The following is a 23,910-nucleotide window of genomic DNA, read 5'->3' as shown; positions in this document are numbered from 1 at the left end:
CAGGATGTGTCTCTTCGAAAGAGGTTGGATGATTGGGCTAGTGATACAGTGTGGTAGGGTATAAATGCAGAAGTGTGCTGGGATGCGGATGAAGATGCAATGGAGGCAGACGGACAAAGACGGCTGGACGCCTCAATCCCAGCCGCACGACTTGCGAAGCGAGACACTCCACTGATGGCGCTGCCAGTCGAGAATGATGGGCACCAAGTCGAGCAGGCCGAATTGCGGCCAGAACTTGTCGACAAAGTGCATGTGGGTGGCCTCGGTGCACTGCCAGAGCATGAAGTCGCTCAGGCGGGAGACGCCCGAGGTGCGGACGAGGATGTCGAGTGGCGGCGAGTGGGCGAGCTGCATGTGGTCGGAGAGGTCGTCGGGTGTGATATCGAAGTCGATCTTGTCCAGGATGTGATCCATGTCCGCTTGTTCGTTGGATGCGATCTGCCCCGCCTTTTCCGCCACGGCAGCTCGCTCGACGTCCCGCAGTTTGCGGTCGAGACACGTCCTGGCTGCGCCGGCGATCTCGTCCCTGCTCGCGTACGGCATGCAGATGTTGAGTGTCGCCTTTGTGTTGTCCTTTGTCATATGCTCTACCCTCTCGACCGCCTCCCTTACATCTGCGGGGAGCAGCTCTTTCCTCCCTACTATTCTCACTCTCACGGAGTACCTCGCAATCAGCTCGCCATGCCCGGCCAGCTCGATCAAGCGCGTCTTTGCAATCTCCATCAACGCGTTCACCTCGCTCTCGCTGCGCCCGAAGTTGTTGATCGCAAACGCATACACGGTGACCGTGTCGAGCCCGCGCAGGTTGAGACAGACCTCGAGGACGGATTTGAGCGTCGCAAAGCCTGTGAGGTGGCCGTGCTGGATGGTGTGATGCGAGGTGCGCGCCCAGCGGCGGTTGCCGTCCATGACGAAGGCGATGTGCCGCGGAATGGGGCCAAGTGAGAGGGTGTGTAGGAGCAGCTGTTGGGGCGACGGGATCGGAAGGAGAGATAGGAGGGACAGAGGCGACAGGGCCGCCTGCTTGAGGATTTGCGTTTTGGTGGGAACTGGGGAGGGTTTCGCCTCTTCCGATCTTGTGGGGTCTATTGAAGCTGTTGATGACGGTTTAACGTCGAGAGCATCTGGCGCGGGCGTCTCCTGCTGCGGTATCGCAGACTCCATCGCCGACATGGTGTCGCTTGAGGGCTGTGCGCGAATATGGCCGTTAGAAGGAAAGCTTTGTTGGCGGCAAAAAGTGTTGCTCTCTTGCAGCGTGGGACGCGGAAATCTTGAATCGGGGCGGGCGCTTGCAGCTGATCTATCTCGGAACGCGGTCGGGCCAGCGAACGACCCTTTGACATTCGTGTCTGTTTCGGCTGCCATTGTCATTCCCTCTCAACCACATCCACATCGTGATAGCCATGGATTCGGATCCCTTCGCGGTGTGGGACGATCCTGCACCCGCATCGATCTCCACCACGGGCACTTCGACGACCAAGATCGCGGAGACGAGCTCGGATGATCAGGCTATCAAAGAGAATGTCCGACTCTCGCTAGAATACGAGGACGAGGATCCGGGCTGGGGAGCGCCTTCTGGATCAGCTTCAAGAGCAAACAGCCCCGAGAAGTCGAGGAAGCAGCCATCCCTCTCGCGTACCCCAAGCGCCATTCAGCAGGTCTCAGAGTCAGAAGCACCCGAGGAGACGACCACGTTGGCGTCTCAGAATGGGGCGGACCGCGACGCTGTAGATCAATTGGAGGAGGACGCCCCGGTTGCCACAATCGTAGCAACACAGGAGACAGACCCCGCAGATGTCTCAGAAGCAGAGGGAACTCAAGCAGCTGTAGACGCGACACATCCGGATCCTGCGGCTAACGACGACGACATGGACGCCTTCGAAGAATCGCGGCAGGAGCAAGCCGAACACATCGAAGATGGCGTCTCGCCGGACGAATTCGATCAAAAGATCACAATTGCGGAAGCCCCTGTCGCTGCAGGCAAGGATGATGATGGGTTCGATGACTTCGACGAGCCAGCGGCGGCTCAGCAAGGTGCAAGTGCCAACGACGACTTTGGCGACTTCGATGATTTTGAGACGGGCGATGCGCAGAACGATGCCGACTTCGGCGATGATGACTTTGGCGATGACTCTTTCGACCAGCCGGCGGACTCAATAACACCAGTGGCCCCGACAGAGCCCACCCCAGCGCCGGCACCAGTAGCGGCGCGGACTTGGGCACCCCTTGATGTCACCAGCAAGTCGAATCGGAACGATCTGGCGGACTCGGTCAAGTCATTATTCCCGCTTTCCGCAGCAGCAGAACAGCACCTCTCGAACGTCGGTCTCCGTCAAGTAGAAGGCCCGTCGCAGGTGCTGGTGAGCGGAGAGTCGCGCCAGCTGTGGATCGATCTCAAGTCGTTTCCTTCCATGCAGCCCATCGACTGGGTGCGAAGCAGGACTCGACGTGACTACCTCATCTCCATGGGAGTGCCCGTCAATCTCGACGAGATTCATTCCTCCTTTGCATCAGGCTCGGGCGGATCACGCCAAATGCCGACATTGAAGCTCAAGTACGAGTCGCCAAACAATCGCGCTTCGAGCTCGCTGGGCTCCAACGACTCGCTTCCGCAGAGAAGTTCGAGCTTGAAGCGGCCGGGCAACGGAACGCCGTCATCAGCAGCAACAGCAGCTCAACGATCAGCGTCAGCGACCAACAGCCCACGCAACGGCAACTCCAGCCCGGCGCTGGGGTCGAGCACGAACAAAGAACGCATGGCAGAACGAAGGATGCAGGAGCTAGGCCTCGGACCAGCACCGCAGGTGGATCTGCGTCGAGCCCTAGAGCTGGTCAGCAAGACGGAGGATCAGCTGACGCTGCTCTCGCTTCCTGCGCTTAAGTCGATGCAGCGAGAGCTCAACACATTGACAACGTCAGCATCGAGCCTGTTGACGCACCACCTGACGCTACGGGAGAGCTACCAGGCCGACTCGGAGATGTACAATTCGATGATCAAGGAGCTGGTGACGGGCGCGGCGAGTCGGTTCAGCAGTGGCGGCGGATCGAGTAGCGGCAGCAACTCGGTAGCAGGCGGGAGGGGGGATAGTCGACGTTCCACGACGATGGCATCCAGCGGATCAAATGCGGGCAAAGCGAGGGTGGCAAGCTTGCCGGTGGGTGCAGCGGCGATGCCAGGGAGTAGATCGGCGAGTCCGTCTATGAGAGGCGGGGCTGCGGCTAGTCCGAGGAGGTAAAAGACCCGTGCCACTGTGCAATCATATGCATCGTTGCACTCCTGGCTGAGAAGCGGCATCGGTCCATAGCCGACTGTGTGATCTGTGTGATGGGCTATTCGGTGTGAAGTCACGAGGTGGCAAGCTGAGGAGGAGAGCGAATCGGAATCGGCCCGATATGACCACATCGTGGGAACCGATGAGCTGGCAACGGGGTCGTCTCCTCGAAGAGTCGTCCGCTCCGCGAAACAAGGAAAGACTTGAGCCGAGCTGCTGGGCCCCGCAACTGCGAGCTGCCACCCACCTCGCGATCAGGAAACTGGGAGAAAGTCTGACGCTCAGACCCTGGTGCTCAGGTCGAGATGCATGTGATTGCCGTTTTGACCTTCCAAAGACACGACACAGACCCACGGCAGATGCTCGCCGACGGGAAGGCCGCCGTTCCACAGAATCTTCCTGCTTAGTTTCAACTTCTTCGTCAAATATCCTTGTCCCTTGGTAGCCCTGCAATAGCTGCCTCGACGATGTTTCGCTGGAAGACGGGCTCCTCAGAGTGCACATGAAGTTCGATGGATAGCGGAGAAGGCAGCTGGCGAATTTCTAAATTCGACCTAAAGAAAAAGAGAAGATTCGTTAGGCCGGAGTGTGCGGTGACTTGCATGAGCACTCTCTCTCACTCGTGGCCCACGCGGGTCAACCCACGCGTCCCCTTGACAACCAGCTGGGGGATCGACCAGCCGAAATTCTGTGCGATGCAGGACTGCTGCCCGCAAGGACCCTTTGTCCAGCGGATCGCCATCATGTGATTGCCGGATTTTCGTTGCTGCCTGCAGTCACAAGCATTCACAACAACGGACAATTGTGACAAGCAAGGGTCCTGCCTTTCTGCAACACCCTTTTGTGACAGACCCACTCTGTGACATCAGCTTGCTGGCCGCTACAGTAGCATGCTTGTTGAGTCTGAATGGGCTGCACATGATCGAGGTCCTACTCTCAGCCTCACAATGGTGATAGATTGACTGGGCTTGGCAATGGACAGGAGAGTGGCGCCTGAACCAGAGATCGATCGAATGGTGCGTGGCAATTCGACTTCCGACGGGATATTGCTTCTCAGTTGTGATACGTCGCTCTATCGCTCAGCGACAACACGGGACAGCCGAAAGTCCAGTCACCAACCAACGTGGGAAGAAGGATAGTCGGTTCATCGCCTCACCGAATGGGACACTGGTAGCGCTTCAGGGGCAGCTTGAGGCAAGTCGTGGGACAAGCGAGAAAAGAGGCTATCCACCTCAGGCACCAACTCAGTCACTTTACCGAAATATTTGGCTGCGACCGTCGGAATGCAGTCTGTCTCTCTCACATGCCGTCGCCGCTGCTGGTTGGATGCTACTGCAGCAGGCTTGTTTACTCCGTCTGGCCCCTCTCCTTCTTCTTCCCGGCCTCTCTTGCAGCGGCGGATGGCTCAGTCCGCTTGCCCGACTGTATCTGCCGCAAGGTATGCAGTCCCCACTCTCTCCCCCCGCAACCACAGCCAGCCGTCTCCTTGCCCTGAGACATGACTTTCTTGCCGTTCTAAGCGCTTCCGACTTATTTCCCAACCACCATCACCACCTTCCCCAATCCCTTACGGTAGTTTCTTCCTGTATACCCCCAATCCGGTCCATCACCTAGCGCCGCCTTGGAACAAGAACGCACCACTAGACCACACCTCTCGATATACCAGCAGACATACTTTCTGGCGTCTACATCGCCTAGAGGCCCTTATCGCTGGACGTTCAACTGCAACCATGCCAACTGCAACCAAGCGTGCGGACAACGCTCCACCCAAATCAAAGCGCCGCCCATCTGCAACCGGTCGCTCGGAATCGGGCTACTCGCGCCGCTCCTCTATCGGCTCGTTCAAGACCGCTACTGGCGCTTCTGAGCACACACCTGGCAACTTTGCCTCGGAGGATGACGAGGACGACGATGATGACGAGATTGCCTCTGAAGGCGAAGATACCATGACCCGCTCCAAGAACGGCCGCCGCTCCGTTCTTTCGAATGGCGCAGATGAGACAGATACAAAGAGAGCCGCAGCTGTCAGGGACGATGAGGACAGCGACTCTAGCAACGAGTCAGATGACGAGCCCGCCATTTTCAACACAAAGCCTTCCAGCGAAACAAGCACTGCGCCCAAGTCTCCACCCACGTCTCACGAAGACGCTGCCTCCCAGGACGCTTCTAAGAAGAATCGACGCAGCGCTCTACCCTCCAAGTCCTCGCGTCGTGATCTCCTTGTCGCCGACAGTGCACTCTCTCCGGAGCGCCGAGGCGGCAAGAGCGTTCGCAATTCGTACGCAAGCCACCTCACCTTGCCCTACCAGCGCTCCGACGCAGGCGATGGACGCGATGCATCCAATCGTCTCAGCAAGCTGACTTTGACCGGCTACAACGCGCGCTCCGATTCCCGCGCAGCAAGCCTGATCGGGGGCGACTCGCCTGTCAAGGGCGGTCGCGACGCACGCAAGCGCTCCGAGTCGGAACGAGGCGGCAGCAGAGCCAGCCGTCTTCTACCCGCCGCCTCGATGAACGACCTTGGCCGAAGTGGACGTTCTTCGTTCCAGTCCACCCGCGATCACGCCATGCGCGATCACGAATCTCGCTACGCAAGGAGCCTGATGGAACCCAGGTCTCCCTCCAAGAGAGAGCTCCTATCGCCCGGCGGCGCTGGCATCTACTCGCGCGACTCTGATCGCTTCAGTATCACCTCGCGCGGAACTGCCCGCAGACCCGCTTCCGTCGTTTCCAAGATGCTCGATGCCGAGAATCAGGTCTATGCCGGCACCCGCATCCGCAAGTACATCGAGCCCCAGCTCAACGAAGCCATGCGACGTGTCATGAAGCAGTTCGCCGGCCACAACTTGCAGGACCACAGATGCAACGGATACCCCATCGCGGTCTTTGTTGGCGCCACTGCGATCGACACTGGCAGCATCATCCAGCCTCACGTCTCGGGTGCCGTCTCACTCTACTTTGGCCCCGGTCACCCCAAGAACATGGCTTCGGTGCTGCCCGACGAGGATCGCTTCCCGAGTCACATTCCCAACCCCAAAGCGCCCACGCCGACCTCGCTCTCTCGTCGCGCCGAGCTGCGCTCCGCCGTAACGGCACTTCACACCATCTACGAGCTCTACCAGGGCCGTGCGTGTGCTCACGTCTGCATCGACTCGGCGTACGTCGCCAAGGCTTGGGGTGCCTGGATCCCCACGTGGGAGGCTAAGGGCTGGCCCGGCGAGGATGACGAGAGGGAGGGCGATTACGATCGTTGGGAGGAGGAGTACAGTCAGAGACGCAGGGGGCAACGCAGGGCCTACGACAAGTCTGGCGGTCGATACATGGATCTGCCCGACGATCGACGCAGAGGAGAAGGCTACCGCAGCGATGGCAGCCGAAACCGTGACTCTCGAGTCTCTCGTTCTCGCAGCAGCTTCGACGACCGCCGTGACTGGCTTTCGAGCGATCCCTACGATGGCGGCAGGAGACGCAGCGGCGCCCCTACCTCGTCCGGACGACGAGGAGGTGACTACTCTTCCGAGGAGGAGGACTCGCCTCGCCGCTCTTCCTCTCGCAACCGTGGCATGCGCCGAGCCCCCGGTCAACGTCTGGTGGACGAAGATCTCCTGCGCGAGCTCGCCGATATTCGCTACGAATTCGCCCGCGTCGAGCGTGACCGCAAGGGCTCCGCTCACTTCTACCTCATCGACCGCAGCAACAACCCTGCTGACCGCATGGCGCGTGCCGTCGCCAAAGCCGAAGGGAACCCGCTCAAGAACGCTGATCAATTCGATTCGCGCTCCGAGCTTGGCTTGCACGTCGACGAGGCCCGTCTGTCCGATGACGAAGTGCTCGACGACGAGTACGATGAGTGGCTCGAGACGCGTAGCCGTATGTCGGGCACGTCGAGAGCCTCGCGCCGCGGAGCAGACAGGAACAACAGTCGCAACAGCAACCGGGGCAGCATCGTCTCGAGCGCCAGCGGCAAGCTGCGCAATGCGACCTCGATGCCTGCGGGCAATCTGAGGGGAGCGAGGAGGCAGCTCGACACTTTTGCCGAGGAGGATGAAGACGATCTGGCGGCCGATGCCAAGTCGGTGAGATCGGCGAGGACGTCCAAGTCGGGGAGGTCGGGGAGGTCGAAGAAGTCGACGCGAGCCGAGCGCGAGAGGGACGACTACCGTGCTAGGCAAGAGCAGCTCGATGCGAAGGAGGAGGTTGCTGCGAGACGGTCGACGATGCGCGGTGGCCGTCTGGCGCCCCCTTCTGCTTCCGAGCGAGGCGGTGGCAGCGGCAGGTTGTCGCTCGACTCACGTCGCGATCGCATGTCGTTTGATCTTCCCGACGATGCCCCGCGCCGCGGCTCGCTCGACACCAGGCGCAAGGTCTACAAGGCCAAATCGCAGCCCGAGATTCGCGAAAATCCTGGTACACAGAGCGTCCGCAACGCGCTCGCTTCCGCCGCTGTCCTCCCGGAAGACGAGGAGGAGGACTACGTCCCGCGCCGCTCGCTGCAGATCAGCGACTCGTACTCGCGTGGTCCGCGACACCCGCGTAGCCGGCTCATGTCTTCCAACAGCGACTATCCGGAGATGGACGACCTGGTGCCTCCCACTCGTGGATGGGATGGCGGCTCGGTCTACTCACGCCAGAGTGTCGACGGGCGACGACGCCAGGTGCCCGAATCGCCTCGCTCGACGCGCAAGGCCGGTCGTGCGCGCGACATTCCCGAAGAATCCGCCTCGCCGCAGAAGCCCAAGTTCGGACTCTTCTCGAACCGCTCCACGCCATCGCTCCGTGCTCCGGCGCCCGAGGACGCCGACTACAACTGGAAGCCCAAGTCCAAGAAGAAGAAACAGCAGCGCGAGTGGCAGTCGACCACGGCGAGGGATTATGCCGATGGCGAGAAGAGCGGCTGGGACGAGGACCAGGCGCAGGCTAAGAAGGGAGGCTTCTTCAGCCGGATGTTCGGTCGCAAGAAGTGAGTGATCTCAATAGATGGTCAGGATCGACAGAAATGGACTGTTGTGGCATGCGAAACTCTTTGGAAATGATATCTTTTGTCATTGCGTCTAGAAAAGTCTGTTGAGTGTGAAATGTCCTTGATTCAGCCGGCGATGCCGACGGTGAAGATGCGGAAGTCGTCAGCGCCTCGCCAGTCGAATGCGATGATGCCAGCGTCTCCAGCGAGGTCGGGGAGCATGGCGTTTGCTGCGGACTCCTGTCCTGGTGCGTGCGAGAGGGGAAGGACGAGAGACTGTGCTCCGCAGCTGTGCAGGTCGAGGTCGATCGGATTGAGGGTGAGCAAAGGCGCACACAGGTACTCCAGTTCCTGACTGATGGCGCTCGTCTCGCTCGAGTGACCAGCAGATGCAGGTCCGACTGTGTGGACAGCTGGATATGTGAACATTGCTGAGCCCGTTGCCTCACCGCCTGGGGACTCGTCATTCGCTGCTTCAGGCGCCTCAATCTCTGTCGCCTGTACAAGGCTTCCGTTTGCGCGCAGGTACCCCGTGTCCGGCGAAAGCGGGATCAATTCGAGCTCGCTTTCGGGCAAAAGATCGAAGTCTGCTTCCAGAGGCATCTTGAAAGAGACCTTCCTCGACTCAATGCGGCTGGCCAGGAAGGCCACACAGGTGACGCCGATGTGCAGCACGAGGCTGTTGTTCTTGCGACGAGTCTCGGCCGCGGCCGCTGCGGAATTGGCCTTACCTGCGCGACTGTCCCCGGGCGGTCCTTGTGCTTCAGGTGCGAGGAATGCAGTCCCAGTCTGCTTCAGTTGACCCAGCGTGGTGGCGCCTTTGGTGGACGCGCGTTCAACTCCTAGCACGCGAGCCCATCCGGAGACAGCATTGGGCGTGTCGGACCACTGCATCACGGCCAGAGGATTTGTGTCAGCCACGTTCGCTACTATGGGCAGCCGTAGAACGTGCGTCAAGCCGCCTCTTGAGGCAAGCGCCAGTTTCGCCGTGAGGGCATCCATCGGCGGAAGGGACAAGGAGCGAGTCGGCGTCGCAGAAGCGGTGCGCATGGCGGCCGGCCTGTCGCTCGTCCGAGGCAGAGGCCACGGACCGGGATCCGTGAGATGATACTTTGCTGCATGACCTAGCTTGTCAACACGTTCGAGCCCATCGTCACCGTCATCGCTGTCGCTGTCTGCTTGCAGCTGACTGTGATACTGAGAATGTTGCTCGGACAAGTGCAGCTGTGAGTCGCGTCGATCAAAGGAGGCGTTTTGAGGCGCAGGAATTCGAGGAAGTTCTTTATCTGTCCTTGCAAGCGATGTGGTCGAAGTGGTGTCCAATCCTCTTGGCATCGAAAGACCGGTCAGCGAGGGGCCCGGTGTACCCTGACCGGCTGGGTAAGCATAGCTTGACGTCCCGTAGCGTTGCACTGCTGCCTCAGACCATTGCCGAACGAATATGCGCGCTTCCACGCTGGAGAAGCCTGTCCAGTTGTGCTTGGTCGATCTCTTGTCAACGATAACATCTCGAAGTTTTTGCTCGACAGAGCTGGTGCGGGAGTGTCCAGAGGCAGTCGACAGCTGTCGATCTGTAGGCCGAACATTGGCTGCATCCGCAACCATGCTCAATGGCCGACCCTCCTGACCCGCACGTTTCTGTAGCGACAAATGAGCCTCCATCGTGCTTTCACTTCCGTCTGAAGCGGCAGCAATGATCTGCGCTAGAGGCTTGAGCTCCATTTCACGTACGTGAGAGTCTCTCAGACGAACCAGCACCGCACGACGGCCAAAGCTGAGCATGAGGCATAGGTCCGCCTTGTGCCAGGACGCCGGTGCCGCGCTTCCGCGGGATGGCTTGACAGGACTCGAGTGACCGCTCTGACGGCCCTGTTCGCGATGCGGGGCCTTCTTGGAAGTCAAGAGTGGACCTTGCGCAGACGCAACTCTCAGGATCGTTGTGCTGGCGTTGGTGGACACTGGTCCTGGACTCGTAGAGGTGTCTGTAATGTCTGAAACTGACGCGGGGGTGAAGGCAACGGCTTTGATAGGAAAGGGAGCGTAGAGCTCTTTGACGAAAGACCAAGCTCTTGCAGAACCGCCATCTGGAATGGAAGCCTCATACACCATGACGCTGCGCGCATAGGTGATTGCCAGGTACCATGTGCCCGTTCCCTTTGTATGCTTGTCCGCCTCATGGACCGAGAAGAATAGAACGCCCTTGGAGGCGGCTAGCGCGTCAGCGTCACGATCTTTGCCTTTGCCGCCAGTCTGCCTTGTCGCTGAGAAAGATTGAATGAGATCATCGGCGAAGAGCGAGCTGAACGAGGCATTTTGGCCAGGCGATGCAGAGGTGGCATGGGAAGGTGGTCGAATGGGCACAGAGCTCTGTGCAAGTGATTTAGCAACGGCATGCGCAGCCTCTCTCTGGCGTTTGGCTGAGGGAGGCGATGATTGTGGAGAGCTATCGTCCTGAAGAGAGTTGGGCTCTCCGATCTGGGACGATGCAGCACTGCCAGGTCTCGGTAAGGGATGCACGGTGGCCGACAAAGATGAGTCCGAGGGCCGTCGCTCCGATGTCACGTCCCCCGATCTACCTTTCTGCCTCGCAAACGTCTTCTTGAGCATGGTGCTAAGGCCTGCCCTCTTGTCTGCATTGCTGCTAGAGGGTTCGGCGAGGTTGATGGGGAGTTGTGCGTCTTGTTCGTCGAGGGCGTAAACGAGAAGCTCTCTTATGGCCTGCAAGTGCCACATCCTGACGAGGCCGGCGCCACCGGGGGGGACGGCACGACCTGGCCCGCCTCCGGCCGTGGACCCAAAGTTGGCCGCAGCAACACCTTCCTTGCCCTCAAGAAAGGCGTGACTGTTGTGAGCAGAGCTCGAGGAGCCGGTGGTCGATACGCTGTCAAGGACGGAGCCGGCGTGTGCACTGAGTTGCATGAGAGACGAGGTCAAGAAGCCATCCTTGGCGGAGGAGGGACACGTCAGGGCGAGCAGAACGCCAGTGTTGGACGCATCGCTGGACCGTGCGGCGCGGCTGGAGCTAGCGTGTTGGTGACCTGATGAAGCCAGAATACACAGTTGATACACGGCTAGCCCTGTCCAGATGGGCAGGCATCGAATGTTGTGGTTCCACTGTGGGTCATTGGCGTTGGAAGAGCTGGCTGTCGAGGAGCCTGGGTGCCCGCTTAGAGACGACGCTGACGAAGCTCGAGTTTGTATGGCGAACAGCCCTGTAGCCGTGCCCACGAGCAAGATCTGTCTGTTCGGCTCATTGTCTTGAGCGGCGCGGCTTCTCTGCGCAGGCAGTTCGATGAGAACACTGCACAGGGGCTGCGTAGGAAGATGCGGAAGGAAGCGAGAACCAAAGTGGTGGAGGTGCAGTGAAGGCGGCGGTGTTGTGTGGTCGGCTGCACGCTTGTCTCGTGACGTCGAAGCCGACAGGTCATCGCTAATGGCATCAGGATCGTTGACCCAAGCGCCCCAGCTTTTCTTTCTGTTGGGCGTCTGTGCTTGATCGGAATCAGCTTGCTGCTGAATCTCGAGTCGAGCATAATGCCGCTCGAGCGCACGCTTCTCTAGCCACGGACCCCAGCGTGGGAAGCGTGAAGCAACGAAGTTCGGCGGCGGTTCTGACGGTGTGAAAGCCGATTCCAGCTGGAGAGATTGGTCTGGAGATGCAAGGTGACCTTGGTCAAAGTAAGACCCACCGTTGAGTCGAGCGCTGTACAGCGCCGGAGGTGTAGGAGGGAACTGGTGTGTGTCGTATCGAGGCGGCAGAGCATTGAGCGGACTGGCGAGCGCTGGATCTCGGGACCATGTCGAGCTCGAAGTGGTATCATCTTGCGTCGCTCTGTCCGAAGGAAGCATTCTGCGCTGCCATTGAGAGGACTTGGCCCCTTTGCATCAATCGAATGCCATGGACGCTAGCGACTTGGTTGCACGACGGCTTTCATCGTCGTCTCTTCCAGCGTCGAAGGAGCTGTGCTTACGTCCGCTGAACCCGATGGCTGAGTCGTGTCTGAGTGATAAGGTGAAAGTATTAAGATAGATGTGGGTAGTCACATCCTGCTGAGTTGGGTGTGACCCGAGCGCAAGGACAAAGCCAAGTCAGCGCGCGACACACCGGTGATTTCGAGTCCGTAAAATCACGCATCCTCCACCTGAAAGACGTTCGCCGTATGGTCCTTGACTGGAGCCCTGGTATTGATCACCTTCAGTCCATGTGTGAGCAAAGATGACAACGACGGATGCAGCCATAGAGATTCAGCAGTATGGTTCAGACGCTTGGGAGAAGGCCAGATTGTGCTATGTCTCGTCAAACAATGTGAGTAGGAGACAATATATGCTGTGGTATGCTGTGAGATACAAATACATTGACGGGTGACAACAAGCCGGTGCGGCAAGAAGTCCTAGCGAGGGATCTAGAGACACCAACAACGTTTGGTCAAAAGTTGAGTCGCATGTGCAAGGCATCCTCGCCGTCAGCGTAGTAGCCCTTCTCGACGCCGTGGACCTCGAATCCGAGTGTGTCGCGATACAAGCCAATAGCCGCTCGGTTCGTCTGCCTGACATGTAGCGAGACGAACTTTGCGCCAAAGACGTCTCGCATAGCTTCCTCTGCGAGCAAGTCACGAGCAGGAACAATACGAGAAAGACCGGATCCATCAATGCGTCAGTACACTGCAGGATCTTGCCTTCTCCCAAGTAGAAAGAAAACTCACGACTCTGCTTCATGAGCTTGTTGGCGAGACCAAGTCGACGATACGAGCGGAGCACACTGATGCTGGTGACGTGTCCGTGCGCGATTCCATCGGCTGGTTCTTCTTCCATCTTGCCAAGGATGTATCCGACGATCCTTCCCTTTTCATCTTCAGCCACGTACGAGAGCTGTGGCCATGTCAGCGCATGATAGAGGTAGTATCGTAATGTGTAGTTTTCGGGAAGGTTGTGCAGGTTGCAATTCTGCATGCCCAGCAGGTCGTCGATCTGTTGCGAATACAAGTCGTGGCAGAGTGTGTGATCAGCATGTTGTTCGGCGTTGGACAACTGTATGTGAGTGTCCGGGCACATACCGTCGCCTCGCGAATGTTCATCGTGGCTTTCGTATTGCGGTGGTGATGAGCTCAGTGAAGGTGAGAGGGTATCATGCAGGAAGTAGCGAATAAGCACTTCCACTTCTTCTGAACCCTTGGTGCTCACTGCGCAACACGTGACGTATCTCGATACCTTCCTTGTTTCAATGGCCCGATCGCCAAAGCTTGCGCTTCGACCCTCTGTTTTTCGCTCCTGTCGCCTCGCCTCGCCCAAAGCACGGATGCATCACACGCTTGTCGTCGCAGCTTGATGTCACCCTTATGCATGACAAAAATCGCACTAAATCTAAGCCCAAAAAGGTCAACAAATTAACATACCGCACGAACACACACACGCACGCGCAGCAAGCAGCGTCTGTCACTCAACCAAGGACGACATCTCCAACCGATCCTTCAATCGTCTCACATCCACCGTCTCGTCGTTCTGCACCTACCTTACAAGAGCTTGCTGCTTCCTTACCACTACTTAGCTCTTGACGTTGCATCCGCACTTCCTTCTTGCGCAGCTCTAGATCCGCGTCCAACGGGCCTTTCTTGCATTTTTCTTCCACCTACCTGACCTTGGCTCTCTCTCGGCGCATCGGCAGTCGTCGTTCCACTTGCACAGAAACGAATGTTTCGCAAACACGACAAAGACACCTCCAAGGGAAGCAAGAAGACCTCAAAGACAGACCCACCAATGACCGACGCAGCAAAGAGCGGTCGCCCAGGCAACCTCGACGCCTCGCAGCAGGAAGCGCTCGATACCTTCCGCGCCAACATCCAGCAGAAGGGCATCTTCAACCCGGAACGACACGATGATGCTTGCCTCTGCCGCTTCTTGCGCGCCCGCAAGTGGGATCTCGCTCTGACCGAGGCTATGTTCACCGAGGCTGAAAAGTGGAGGACCGAGTTCAACGTCGAGGAGCTCTACCACTCTTTCGAGTACCCCGAGAAGGAGAAGGTCGACCAGTACTACCCTCAGTACTACCACAAGACCGACAAGGACGGTCGACCCATCTACATTGAGCAGCTTGGCAAGCTTGACCTCAAAGCCCTCTACCAAGTCACCACCCCCGAACGCCAGATCCAGAAGCTCGTTGTCGAATACGAAAAGTTCCAGCGCGAACGCCTTCCCGTGTGCTCGACTCACCGAGGCGAACTCGTCGAGACTTCCTGCACCATCATGGACCTGAAGAACGTCGGCATCTCCCAATTCTGGAAAGTGTCGGGCTACGTTCAGCAAGCCTCCAACATCGGTCAGCATTACTACCCGGAGACCATGGGTAAATTCTACATCATCAACTCTCCTTACATCTTTACCACCGTCTGGTCGGTCATCAAGGGCTGGCTCGACCCTGTCACCGTCGAAAAGATCAAGATCCTCGGTCACAAGTATCAAGACGAGCTTCTCCAGCAGATTCCTGCCGAAAATCTGCCTGTCGAGCTTGGCGGCAAGTGCCAGTGTCCGGGTGGTTGCTCGCTCTCTGATGCCGGGCCCTGGAACACTGACGAAGGTCGCCAGATCATCGAGAAAGTCCGGGCGGAAGAGAAGCAGAAGAGGGAACAGCACGAACGTGATGGAACCGCTGGCGCCCCAGCCGCTGCTCCTGTCGCTGCTGGTAACGGTACCACCACCGCTTAGCTCGAATTACATAGACTTCTTCGTAGCGACTCGCACTTTACCAGAATCTCCCTCGTGCCTCTCGCTACTCGCGCAACACTGTAATTACTCGCTCGCGCCCTTCGCCAAGACTGTGCAGATGCTGACCAGAGTCGTAGCCAGGCCTCGTGCTTCAACACAAGCCGGATTGTCTGAAGTGTGAACGAGGCGAAGGTAGATTGTCGGTCACAAGGTGAGAGCAAGTGCTTGCACTGTATATATATGCACACCTCTTCGATTGATGGCAAGCATATGGCTCCTTAGCTCAGTTGGTTAGAGCGTAGCACTGTTAATGCTGAGGTCGGCGGTTCGAGCCCGCCAGGGGTCGTGTTTCCTTTTTTGCTGTTCCAGTCTTTACCATTTTCGTCAATTGGCGTCGCCATTGTGGAAACAGCTTGAACCCTCTCTTGGCTTTATCTTGGCGTATCATGGTCAACAATGCACCTGTGACCTTGGACGTGGATCGTGTTTGTGCTGTCAGTTACCACTCATTGGGTCTCTCAACTCAATCGCGAAACGACAACACCAAGAAGGAGATAATGTTCGTTTAAGAGTATGGATGCTGCGACATGCTGTGAATGAAAGGCGTCTATTGAGGAGGAGAAGTCGCCGCAACGCTCGAAACGTCAGAACTCGAAGCGGCAGCCCCGTCACCCGTGCTGGGGGGGCTCGATTGCGACACAAATGGCCTGAGGATGGGAGAGGCGTCCGAGTCGGATCGGTGGCTGTTGTCGTCGGATGGCAAGCGGGTCTGTGGAGAGGGACGAGCTTGGCCTGCGTTGCTTTGCAGCCTCTGAAGCGGACTGTCCTGTGCGCCCAGCACTTGGGGGTGGATGGCGGATGCTCGACGTGCAAGTGGTTGTACGCTGCCCGAATGCAACGTCGGCTGTTCTGGTGATGCCTCCGCAGCGGCATAAGGCCGGTCGCTTTCGCTCTGTGAATCCAGTACACCCCCTCCTGGCGAGGAACCGCTGCGCGATGTTGTCAACGGGCTAGGTGCTTCGCTGCTGCGCGAGGACACAGGCCCTTCCATGAGATATCTCTTCCTCTCCTGCTGTGCCAAGTGAGGCCGATGTGGATTGCGCTCCGTCCAAATCAAGCCGCTCGTGAAGTCTTCCGAGAGCCCAATTCCGCTGTCTTCGCTGAAAGCCAGCGTCTTCTGGTCGCTAGCCATGGCCATTCGGCCGCCGAATCCGAGCGGTTGCGGCGGAACGATCTGAATCATGTCTCGGTTGTGCGGTGAATGAGGCAGATACGACTCTCGCCGGCTCGGATTCGACATGTAGGAGATTTGCGAAGTCGAAGGCGATCTCAGGTACGAGCGCTTGATCGTCATGGTGGAGGAGGAGCTCGAAATGACGGAAGCGCCTGGCCGGCTGGGGTCGTAGATCTCGGAAGGCGTCGACAGCACCACAGAGTCGAGAGCCTGCATGTTCGGAGAGGGCATTTCGCTGGTGGAAGTGGAGCCTAGACCATCTGCCTGATGCCACGTAGACGTGGACGCTGACGATGTTATGAGGTAGTCGGTAGAGCCGGCGCTCCTGTTGATCGACCTGCTTGTTGGCATGTCGGACACTGTATTTGTGACGACGCCTCCATGGTACGTCGTGGTGGGAGGCTGCGAGAGGGGAGGCAGCTCTTCTGAGCGGTGCATGCAGTGCCAGATCTTGCGATATGCTTTATATGACGCGAAGACTAGGGCGATGCCGCCGAAAATGGCGGCGACCGCGATGGCGGCTGTGTTCGGTTGCGACATGTTGGTAGCAACAAGCCGGGCGCGGCGAGATGGTCTTGCTGCAGAGTCTGAATGATCGCTGATGCCGATTAAAGCTTTGACACCATGGTGATGCTGGGATCGTTCAAGCAAGCAAGCTAGCCGCCGAGGTGTGTGTCTGTCGCAAGGTGCCAGGGAGGGCTGAAGTGCGAGCAGGGGAACCCAAGCTTTAGGAAGCTAGACCCGACGATGCCTTGCGCCCTTGGCACTCAGGAAAGCGTTGGTCGTTGGAACCGTTGGATGCCGAAACGCGAGAAGGATGGTGGAAGCTCAAGAAAGGATCGAGCGAGCGGAGGAGTGATCCACGAAACTTGGCAGCCAGGAGATCCGCCCAGCACTCAGCTGCACTCGCGCAAGGTGCGGATCTGAGGATTTGCGAAATCCGCACGGTTCGCGGGCGAGGGCGGCTCACTGGGTGACCTCAAGCCTGGGTGTGGAACGTTTGAGCCGTCGGAGCTGCAATATTGCATAGAGGAAGTGCAACCAGGTCAGCAACGAGCAGGGTGCGGTCGCCTCGATCGAGGGTCAATCCTCTCGAGAGCCCTTCTTGACAAGCGAGAAAAAAAGAGGCCCCCAGATCAACGATGATCAGACTCGATTCTGGAAGCCGCTTCGTTAACCTCAACAAGAGAGAGAAACCCTCAGCTTGCGCGCACCACACGGCACTCACACCTGCACGCGCGCAGCCTCTCAGGACGTCCGAGGAGCAAGAGCGGCCCCGCCTTCCATGATCGCCAAGCCATCTGAAAATTTGGCCAAGCAGCTCTACCTTCCAAGGCGACGGTCCTACCTTGAATGTTTCAGACCCGCATGTTCTCTCACCACTCGACTGCTGAGATCGATGAATCGCAAAGGCGCACGGCTGGAGACAAGGGGGACCCGCGCGTTCAACTTGACCAGGAAGGGAGCCGTCCTGCTTGCTTTCTCGCGGGCCGGCTAAGAGGAGAAAGAGAGGATCGACTCTTCGGCACTGACATCATGTTGAGGAAATTCAGGTTGTTGTCAGCTTTGAGGTTCCACAAATCGATTTTCGCGATTTGGCGAGGCTGTGTCGATATGTGAGTGACAGGCCAAAAAGATGAAGCGAAAAAGGTGTGTGCTCTCTGCAGCAGCCAGCGGCTAACATAGACGCAATCACTCAACTTCAGATCGACCGTGTTTGCTCCATGGAAATTCGCCACGAAGCGAGGCAGGCCAAATCCACGGTAGCGAAATTCCTCTCTTGGATCCACCTTTTCCGAAACATGGCTTGGCCGGCATCTTCTCGAGTCTCGAAAAGAGTCACCATGCTCGCAAAAAAATTGGCTTTTTGTTAGAGCTAAAGCTGGATCTGTACCATTGTTTCTGCACCGCTGCGTAATTTCGAAGAGCCATCCTGTTGTTTGGTCTCAGACCAGGCTTCACAATCCAGGGTCCAACCCACTCCTCGAGTTTTCTTCTCAAGTCAGACGAGCCACCCAAAGGCTCTCACAGACCAACCCGAAGGCTCAACATCACCGTGGACTCTTTAACTCTGCCCACATTGTGATTCTTCTAGTCCACCTACTGCGGCCCAGTGGGACTGGATGTCGGGTGCGTCAGCTTTCCTTCCGAGTCGCGACCTTCGAGACTTGAGGACGCTCGACCTTTCGTCGTCCGAATGCTTAGATAGCGTCCGCGACAATCTCGAGAGCTTGGCTCGCCTCCTTGGCGCGAGTGGGGGATTCATCACTCATGCGCCTCCGCAGCTCGCACAGAAGATCGATGAGGCCATCCAGGCTAACGAGCCTGCCTTCGAGCATCCGCCGGGCGAGGTCGACTCCTTCGAACGAAGCTACGTAACGAGATGGCTTACCCGGCTCATCTCCGAGTTGAGCCTGATTTGCTCGGACGACGATGACGATGACGAAGCAGCAGCACAGGCCGAGAGGCTGTCGGAGCAATGCGCTGAGCTCATCGCGCTCGCCGCTGGCAGGATGGCCGCCGGTGCGTCTGTACAGGATCACATCTTCCAGCTCGATGATGGCACCCTTACCGTCAAACTGAGAGATGGTGCCTTGATCCACGACTCTCTTGGCACTCATACCTGGGGTGCTGCTCCTCTTCTTTCGCAGCTTCTCCTGCCCCTTGAAGCTAGCAATGGTCGAGATCTCAGAATCCTCGAGCTTGGTGCTGGGACCGGTCTCGTCGGTCTCGCCCTGGCATCCTGGTCCCGTCGCTATCGGTCTCATCACCGGACGCAAGTCGTCTGCACCGATTATCATCCCACCGTGCTCGAGAACTTGGCGCACAACATCAGCTTGAACGGCTGGTCATCATTAGCTTCACGACCGTCGGTGACGACATCTGATTCGTCAGCGCCCGTTTCGGTCGTGTCGCGCTGTCTAGATTGGCAAAGTGTGCATCGAGAGCTGTGCACGCAAGAGACCAGCCAAGCTCGCGACTTGACCTCTCAGACCTTGCCTAGCCATCTGACCACAACAAACGAGGCTGATTGGGCCAGTAGACTTGATGTCGAATCTCATACAGGGTCTTTCGATATCCTCGTCGCAGCAGGTACGTACAAAGAGCCTTGCATACTGCTCTCGGACAACGCTGTTTCAGCCTCTGTTGACTGACCACTTTACACTTCATGCACACCGCCAGACTGCGTGTACGATCCCGTCCATCCTCTCTGGATCCGTTCGGTGGCAGAAAAGCTGCTGAGGAGGCCTGATACTGCCGACAGCAACTCGCCTCTGCTGCACGTCATGGTCCCGCTAAGGCCGACCCACCAGCAAGAGGTGCTAGCGGTCTATCAAGCCTTCGGAGAGAAGCGTGAGTCGGGCCTTCTAAAGCTTGTCATTCTATCCGAGCAAGACTACCACGGCTACGAAAACTTTGGAGCGTGGAACTCGGTCGTGCGATCCGAGACTGCCACTCACAGCCAACCGCAAGGTGGACTTGCCAGGACATATCGATGGTTTCAGATCGGCTGGCAGACGGCCTCGAGAGGCCCGGTGGAAGCACGCGAACCGTGACTGTCGCTTTCACGGTAGATGAGTCCACGCTCAGGAGCGGCACACATGGCCGACGATAGTCTCATGCTTTGTCTCGCTCAGGCGACGCAATTCATCAAAATGGCTGCCTTGCAGCTCGTTAAGGGGATCAGAGCCAGAGGTGGTGTGCCTTGAGTCACTTATCGCAGACGGCAAATTGTCAAGATGCAGATCTCGAGCGGTAGAGGTCTGGCCTCGTTCCTTCTCTTCAGCTTTTTCTGTCGCGGATTTGTGCCAGCGAGCGAACGGGAGGGGTTCAACGGCTCGAGTTGTGCTACGCTGTCTGCCACGCTCAAGCGAAATTCTATTTTTCACGCCTTTTCAGTTGCAGGCACGGCCCGCCCCTGTTCTTACAGTCAGCATGTCCTCGGCTCAGTTCTAACTGGCTCTGCCGTCCGCCCACTTAGACCACAACAGACTGAGCTGCAGCCTCAGCCTCTCGCGACTCCTTCCCCTCTCGTCTGTGCTTGTGGCTGTCCGGCGCGGCACACCCACCCACGCACGCATCTGATTGGAAACTTCATCTCGTGTTTCGATTTTGCCCCTCAGTTCATCTGCTGGTGCCTCGCACTTTGTCCGTCATCTGCGCGCTGGTTTGCTTTTCGCACACAAAGAGGCGGTTACTCGACCCTTGCATTCTGCCTCAGAACCATCACACTTCACCTTAGCTCGCCTTTCCCCTCCGCCTTACTCTTCACAATCACGCAGCACAACAGCATTTGGACCCACCAAAGCTGTTCCCTCCTTCATCGTTTGTCGCTCGTCGTCGGTAAGTGCCTTGGCCCCCTTTTTTGACAGGAGATCCTCTTCCCGAGCCTGCTTGTTCGTCGTTCCCACTGGCTCGTCTTATGCCGACGCAGCCACTCTACCCGCCCTCTTCCCTTTCATGTCGTCGCTGTTGTCACCACACTCTCTGTCTGTGGGCGCTCCTTGCCCTCACTCTGTCCCTGTGCCTTCCTCATCTCGCCTCGTCTCCTGGCTCCTCCATGTGGCATCCTGCACGTCGTCGCGAGGCAGCTCTTCACTTCGGCTGTGGCTGCAAGCGATGTGATGTGCCGTGGTGGTTTGACAGCTCGCCATCATTGTTCCTCGCAATCTCTGTGTTCGTCATCAGCGCCTCTGCTCTTGTCCTCCGCCGCTGCACTTCCTCCCTCTTGACTCAACCTCAAAGAGGAGGCCGCCTATGTCCGAGACCCTTGCAGATCAACACCTGCACGGGACTTCATCCGGATTGACGGTGCTTGATCCTACGTCCTTCGGTCGAAGCAGACAGCCTCATCGCGAATGGACGAGCGGATGGCTCAGTTGTGACGAGACCCTCCGCACTCTTCTTGCTTGATCTAACAGATCCAGCTCGCTTCTCGACCTTTCTGATCGTAAATCAGCGATCGAGTTGCGCGGATCCGATCTCGTCGCGCTATTCCGCCGCGCCAGAGAACCAGAACAGATGCAGACACTGCTCTGGTGCCGTCATCTTGTCGCGTCTCATTTCCCATCCATCCATCCGTCCCTTCATTTCTGCCACAAACCCCGCGCTGCCCGTCATTTTCCCCCAATCGGCTGTCCATCACAGTTTACACCACACCGCGCCGCGACGTGCATCCATCCGCTTCTTCTCCTCCTCCACCCACTCTCCTTCATCTTTCATCTTCTCCCTCCCCCTTCCCGGGTTTTGGTACCGACTTTCGTTTTCGGCCCGTCCACCTTCGGGTCCATATACGCTCCCTTCGACCTCGTCTCTAACTTGGTTCGTGTTTGTCGCCGCATTCTTTGATTCAGTGGCTGTCCCCTCCGCCACTTGAACGCATCGCCATCGCTCTCGCGCCGTCGTCGCCCGCATCTCACTTCAGACGCGTGTAAGTGACCCGCTGCCCTGGACGCGTTTCCTACGCCACCTGAGACGCGTTGCTGACAGCCTTCTTGTCGCCTTCATCTCGCCTGCATACCCTTGACGTTGTCTCGTGACGCGCCGTCATCGCCCACGTGGTTCTCTGTCTTGCTTGCCCTTCGCGATCCCAGTTGCGCATTGAAGTGATACGCGACGCTTCGCGACGAGACCCATTTTCTGACGTGCTGGTCTTCCATGAACTCACAGCACCTCGTATCGCCGCAAGAAGCGGCCGCTCAAGCTCAGGCCCGAAGGATGCAACCATCTGATCAACTCGGCCACCACAGTCATCAACATCACGGTCACGCAGGCTCCGACGACGTGTCAGGAGGCCAATACTTCAACCCCGCAGCCATGGTATGTCTTCGAGTCGCTCTTGTACGAGCAAGTCGGCGCACTTCGTGCGCCGCCTGCGATGCTTTCCTATTCAGATCCGTTTGCTGACCTTGCGTCTTTCTTCGCAACATCGTGACAGCACTCTCGCAACATCGGCATGGACAACAACAATCAGCAGTCTCACTACGGAGGCATGCAGCTGCCCCCGCTTGGCGCCGGCCAAAGCAACGGCGGTCACGGAGGCATGGGCCACCACGCTTACGGCTACGGCCAGTCGCACGCTATGCCCTCCCAGCTGTCGTACCCTCAGCATTCGCCCAACCCATCGCACGCTCACCTCTCTGGTGGGCAGAACACCGGTCATATGTCCATGTACGGCTACGGTGTCCACCACTCATCGCCTCAGCAGCACTACTCACATGTCCCCGGCCAGGCTGCTCATGGCGGCATGGGCGGCATGGTCGGTGGCGCCGGCTCCAACCCCATGATGGGTGCTCCCGGTGGAGGCTCTTCTGGCGGTGACTTCGGCCACCACGGCTTTGGTCAGCAGTCGCACTACCAACAGTACTTCCAGCCTCAGAACCTCCAAAGCATCTCTCCCAGCCAGGCTGGTGCTCCCCCTTCGGCGAATGCTGCTGCTGCGCCTGCTGCCGCCGCTGGTGCTCCGGCTGCGACCAAGGGCGGAAAGACTGCCAAGGCTCCCAAAGCTCCCAAGGCCCCCAAGGTTGACAAGAAGGCCGCCGCCGCTGCCGCCGCGGCTGCGGCTGCTGCGCCTGTCAAGGCTGCCGCTGAGCCCAAGGGTAAGGCCGGCAAGAAGGGTGCCAGCGCTGACGCGCCCAAGGCCAAGTCGAAAGCTCACCCCTACGCTCAACCCGAGCCAGCCGCCGAGGCCAAGCCGACCAAGAAGCAGAAGAAGAGCGAGGAGCCACCCAAGCCTTCGACCCTCAAGTCGCGTCTGAAGCCTCCCAAGCAGGCTCCCTCGGCGTGGCAAATCTTCTTCACCGAAGAGCTTCAAAAGATCAAGGCGCAAAGTCCGGACGAGCGTCTCAATGTGGCTCACGTCGCCAAGGATGCCGGTCAACGCTACGCCGCTCTCCCCGAGTCCAAGAAGCAGGAGTTCCATCGCCGCAGTCTTGAAGCCAAGGAGCAGTGGGAGCAGGAGATGGCTGACTGGAAGTCCAAGCTCACGCCGGAGGACATTCGTCAAGAGAACCTCTACCGATCGGCGCAGAGGAAGGCCGGCAAGTCGAGGAAGGGTAACCTCAAGGACCCTAACGCTCCTAAGAAGCCTCTTTCGGCCTACTTCTTGTTCCTTCGAGCCATCCGCGCCGACCCCAACATGACGCAGGCGGTATTTGAGGGCGAGCAGGAGACCACCAAGCAGAGCGTCCTTGCTGCCGCCAAGTGGCGCAGTCTCAGCGAGACCGAGAAGCAGCCGTACTTGGATCGTGCCGAAGCTGACAAGGCTCGTTACGAGCGTTTGCGTCGCGAGTACGAGAGCAGCAACGGTCTCGAGTCCTAATCGGCCAATCGCTGTACCGTCCCCCAGCCCACCCGACTCGACGAGCCGAATGGCGATTCATATACCACGGTCTCCTGTCCCTCTGTAATGTTGTAGTCGACTTCCAAGCGCCCTGAATACCGGTGTCGCACCTTCGTTCGCGGTCCAACTCCACACGCTCACTCGTATTCACCAGCTTCAGCGCGCGCATAGACTCACGTTCATGTTGCGTCTCGAAGGCTGCGTGCTTTGCGTTGACCTGTTCATGTATTTTTGTTCTCCTTCCCAATGTCCACGATCAGCGATTCTTTCTGGAAACTTTCTGCCGTGTCCGAGATGTGAAACTGCCGGTTGTTGTGCCCCTCTGAATCAGGTGTCGCAAGACTCGATCCCTTTGTGCCGTCGCGCTGGCGTCTGAGAGAACACAGCAGGCTGAAGCTACAGT

At 58.2% G+C, this 23,910-nt stretch overlaps 9 protein-coding genes and 1 non-coding gene across 10 annotated transcripts; 6 read left to right on the top strand and 4 right to left on the bottom strand.

Moving 5' to 3' along the window:
• Positions 1 to 132: 132 nt before the first annotated feature.
• Positions 133 to 1,173, bottom strand: PSEUBRA_003905 (Decaprenyl diphosphate synthase-like protein; the record flags this gene model as incomplete). The annotated part of the gene is made up of 1 exon (XM_016437509.2): positions 133 to 1,173. The coding sequence occupies one exon, from the start codon at positions 1,171 to 1,173 to the stop codon at positions 133 to 135; it is 1,041 nt and encodes a 346-aa protein (XP_016291037.2).
• Positions 1,174 to 1,403: 230 nt separating this feature from the next.
• On the top strand, positions 1,404 to 3,236 carry PSEUBRA_003904 (uncharacterized protein; the record flags this gene model as incomplete). The annotated part of the gene is made up of 1 exon (XM_059465256.1): positions 1,404 to 3,236. The coding sequence occupies one exon, from the start codon at positions 1,404 to 1,406 to the stop codon at positions 3,234 to 3,236; it is 1,833 nt and encodes a 610-aa protein (XP_059320493.1).
• Positions 3,237 to 5,002: 1,766 nt separating this feature from the next.
• Positions 5,003 to 8,236, top strand: PSEUBRA_003903 (Ribonuclease H-like domain protein; the record flags this gene model as incomplete). The annotated part of the gene is made up of 1 exon (XM_016437511.1): positions 5,003 to 8,236. One exon carries the CDS (start codon positions 5,003 to 5,005, stop codon positions 8,234 to 8,236), a length of 3,234 nt encoding a protein of 1,077 aa, XP_016291035.1.
• Positions 8,237 to 8,358: 122 nt separating this feature from the next.
• On the bottom strand, positions 8,359 to 12,081 carry PSEUBRA_003902 (uncharacterized protein; the record flags this gene model as incomplete). Its single annotated transcript, XM_059465251.1, has 1 exon — positions 8,359 to 12,081. One exon carries the CDS (start codon positions 12,079 to 12,081, stop codon positions 8,359 to 8,361), a length of 3,723 nt encoding a protein of 1,240 aa, XP_059320492.1.
• A 577-nt stretch (positions 12,082 to 12,658) lies between these two features.
• On the bottom strand, positions 12,659 to 13,307 carry PSEUBRA_003901 (GNAT domain protein; the record flags this gene model as incomplete). The annotated part of the gene is made up of 3 exons (XM_016437475.1): positions 12,659 to 12,831; positions 12,936 to 13,200; positions 13,287 to 13,307. The coding sequence occupies 3 exons, from the start codon at positions 13,305 to 13,307 to the stop codon at positions 12,659 to 12,661; spliced, it is 459 nt and encodes a 152-aa protein (XP_016291033.1).
• Positions 13,308 to 13,986: 679 nt separating this feature from the next.
• Positions 13,987 to 14,931, top strand: PSEUBRA_003900 (CRAL/TRIO, N-terminal domain protein; the record flags this gene model as incomplete). Its single annotated transcript, XM_016437485.1, has 1 exon — positions 13,987 to 14,931. The coding sequence occupies one exon, from the start codon at positions 13,987 to 13,989 to the stop codon at positions 14,929 to 14,931; it is 945 nt and encodes a 314-aa protein (XP_016291032.1).
• A 272-nt stretch (positions 14,932 to 15,203) lies between these two features.
• PSEUBRA_006502 lies at positions 15,204 to 15,277 on the top strand. The gene has a single exon. It is a non-coding gene; the product is annotated as a tRNA-Asn (tRNA).
• Positions 15,278 to 15,538: 261 nt separating this feature from the next.
• On the bottom strand, positions 15,539 to 16,705 carry PSEUBRA_003899 (uncharacterized protein; the record flags this gene model as incomplete). Its single annotated transcript, XM_059465243.1, has 1 exon — positions 15,539 to 16,705. The coding sequence occupies one exon, from the start codon at positions 16,703 to 16,705 to the stop codon at positions 15,539 to 15,541; it is 1,167 nt and encodes a 388-aa protein (XP_059321463.1).
• Positions 16,706 to 18,288: 1,583 nt separating this feature from the next.
• On the top strand, positions 18,289 to 19,722 carry PSEUBRA_003898 (Nicotinamide N-methyltransferase-like protein; the record flags this gene model as incomplete). The annotated part of the gene is made up of 2 exons (XM_016437492.1): positions 18,289 to 19,258; positions 19,349 to 19,722. 2 exons carry the CDS (start codon positions 18,289 to 18,291, stop codon positions 19,720 to 19,722), a joined length of 1,344 nt encoding a protein of 447 aa, XP_016291031.1.
• Positions 19,723 to 21,823: 2,101 nt separating this feature from the next.
• PSEUBRA_003897 (High mobility group box domain protein) lies at positions 21,824 to 23,486 on the top strand (the record flags this gene model as incomplete). The annotated part of the gene is made up of 2 exons (XM_016437489.1): positions 21,824 to 21,985; positions 22,104 to 23,486. 2 exons carry the CDS (start codon positions 21,824 to 21,826, stop codon positions 23,484 to 23,486), a joined length of 1,545 nt encoding a protein of 514 aa, XP_016291030.1.
• Between the last annotated feature and the right edge of the window lie 424 nt (positions 23,487 to 23,910).

Source organism: Kalmanozyma brasiliensis (assembly GCF_000497045.1).
Source record: "Kalmanozyma brasiliensis GHG001 unplaced genomic scaffold PSEUBRA_SCAF3, whole genome shotgun sequence".
Classification (NCBI taxonomy): Eukaryota; Fungi; Basidiomycota; class Ustilaginomycetes; order Ustilaginales; genus Kalmanozyma; species Kalmanozyma brasiliensis.
The sequence above is the reverse complement of the archived record's forward strand: the minus strand, read 5'-3'. Positions and strand labels throughout refer to the sequence as shown.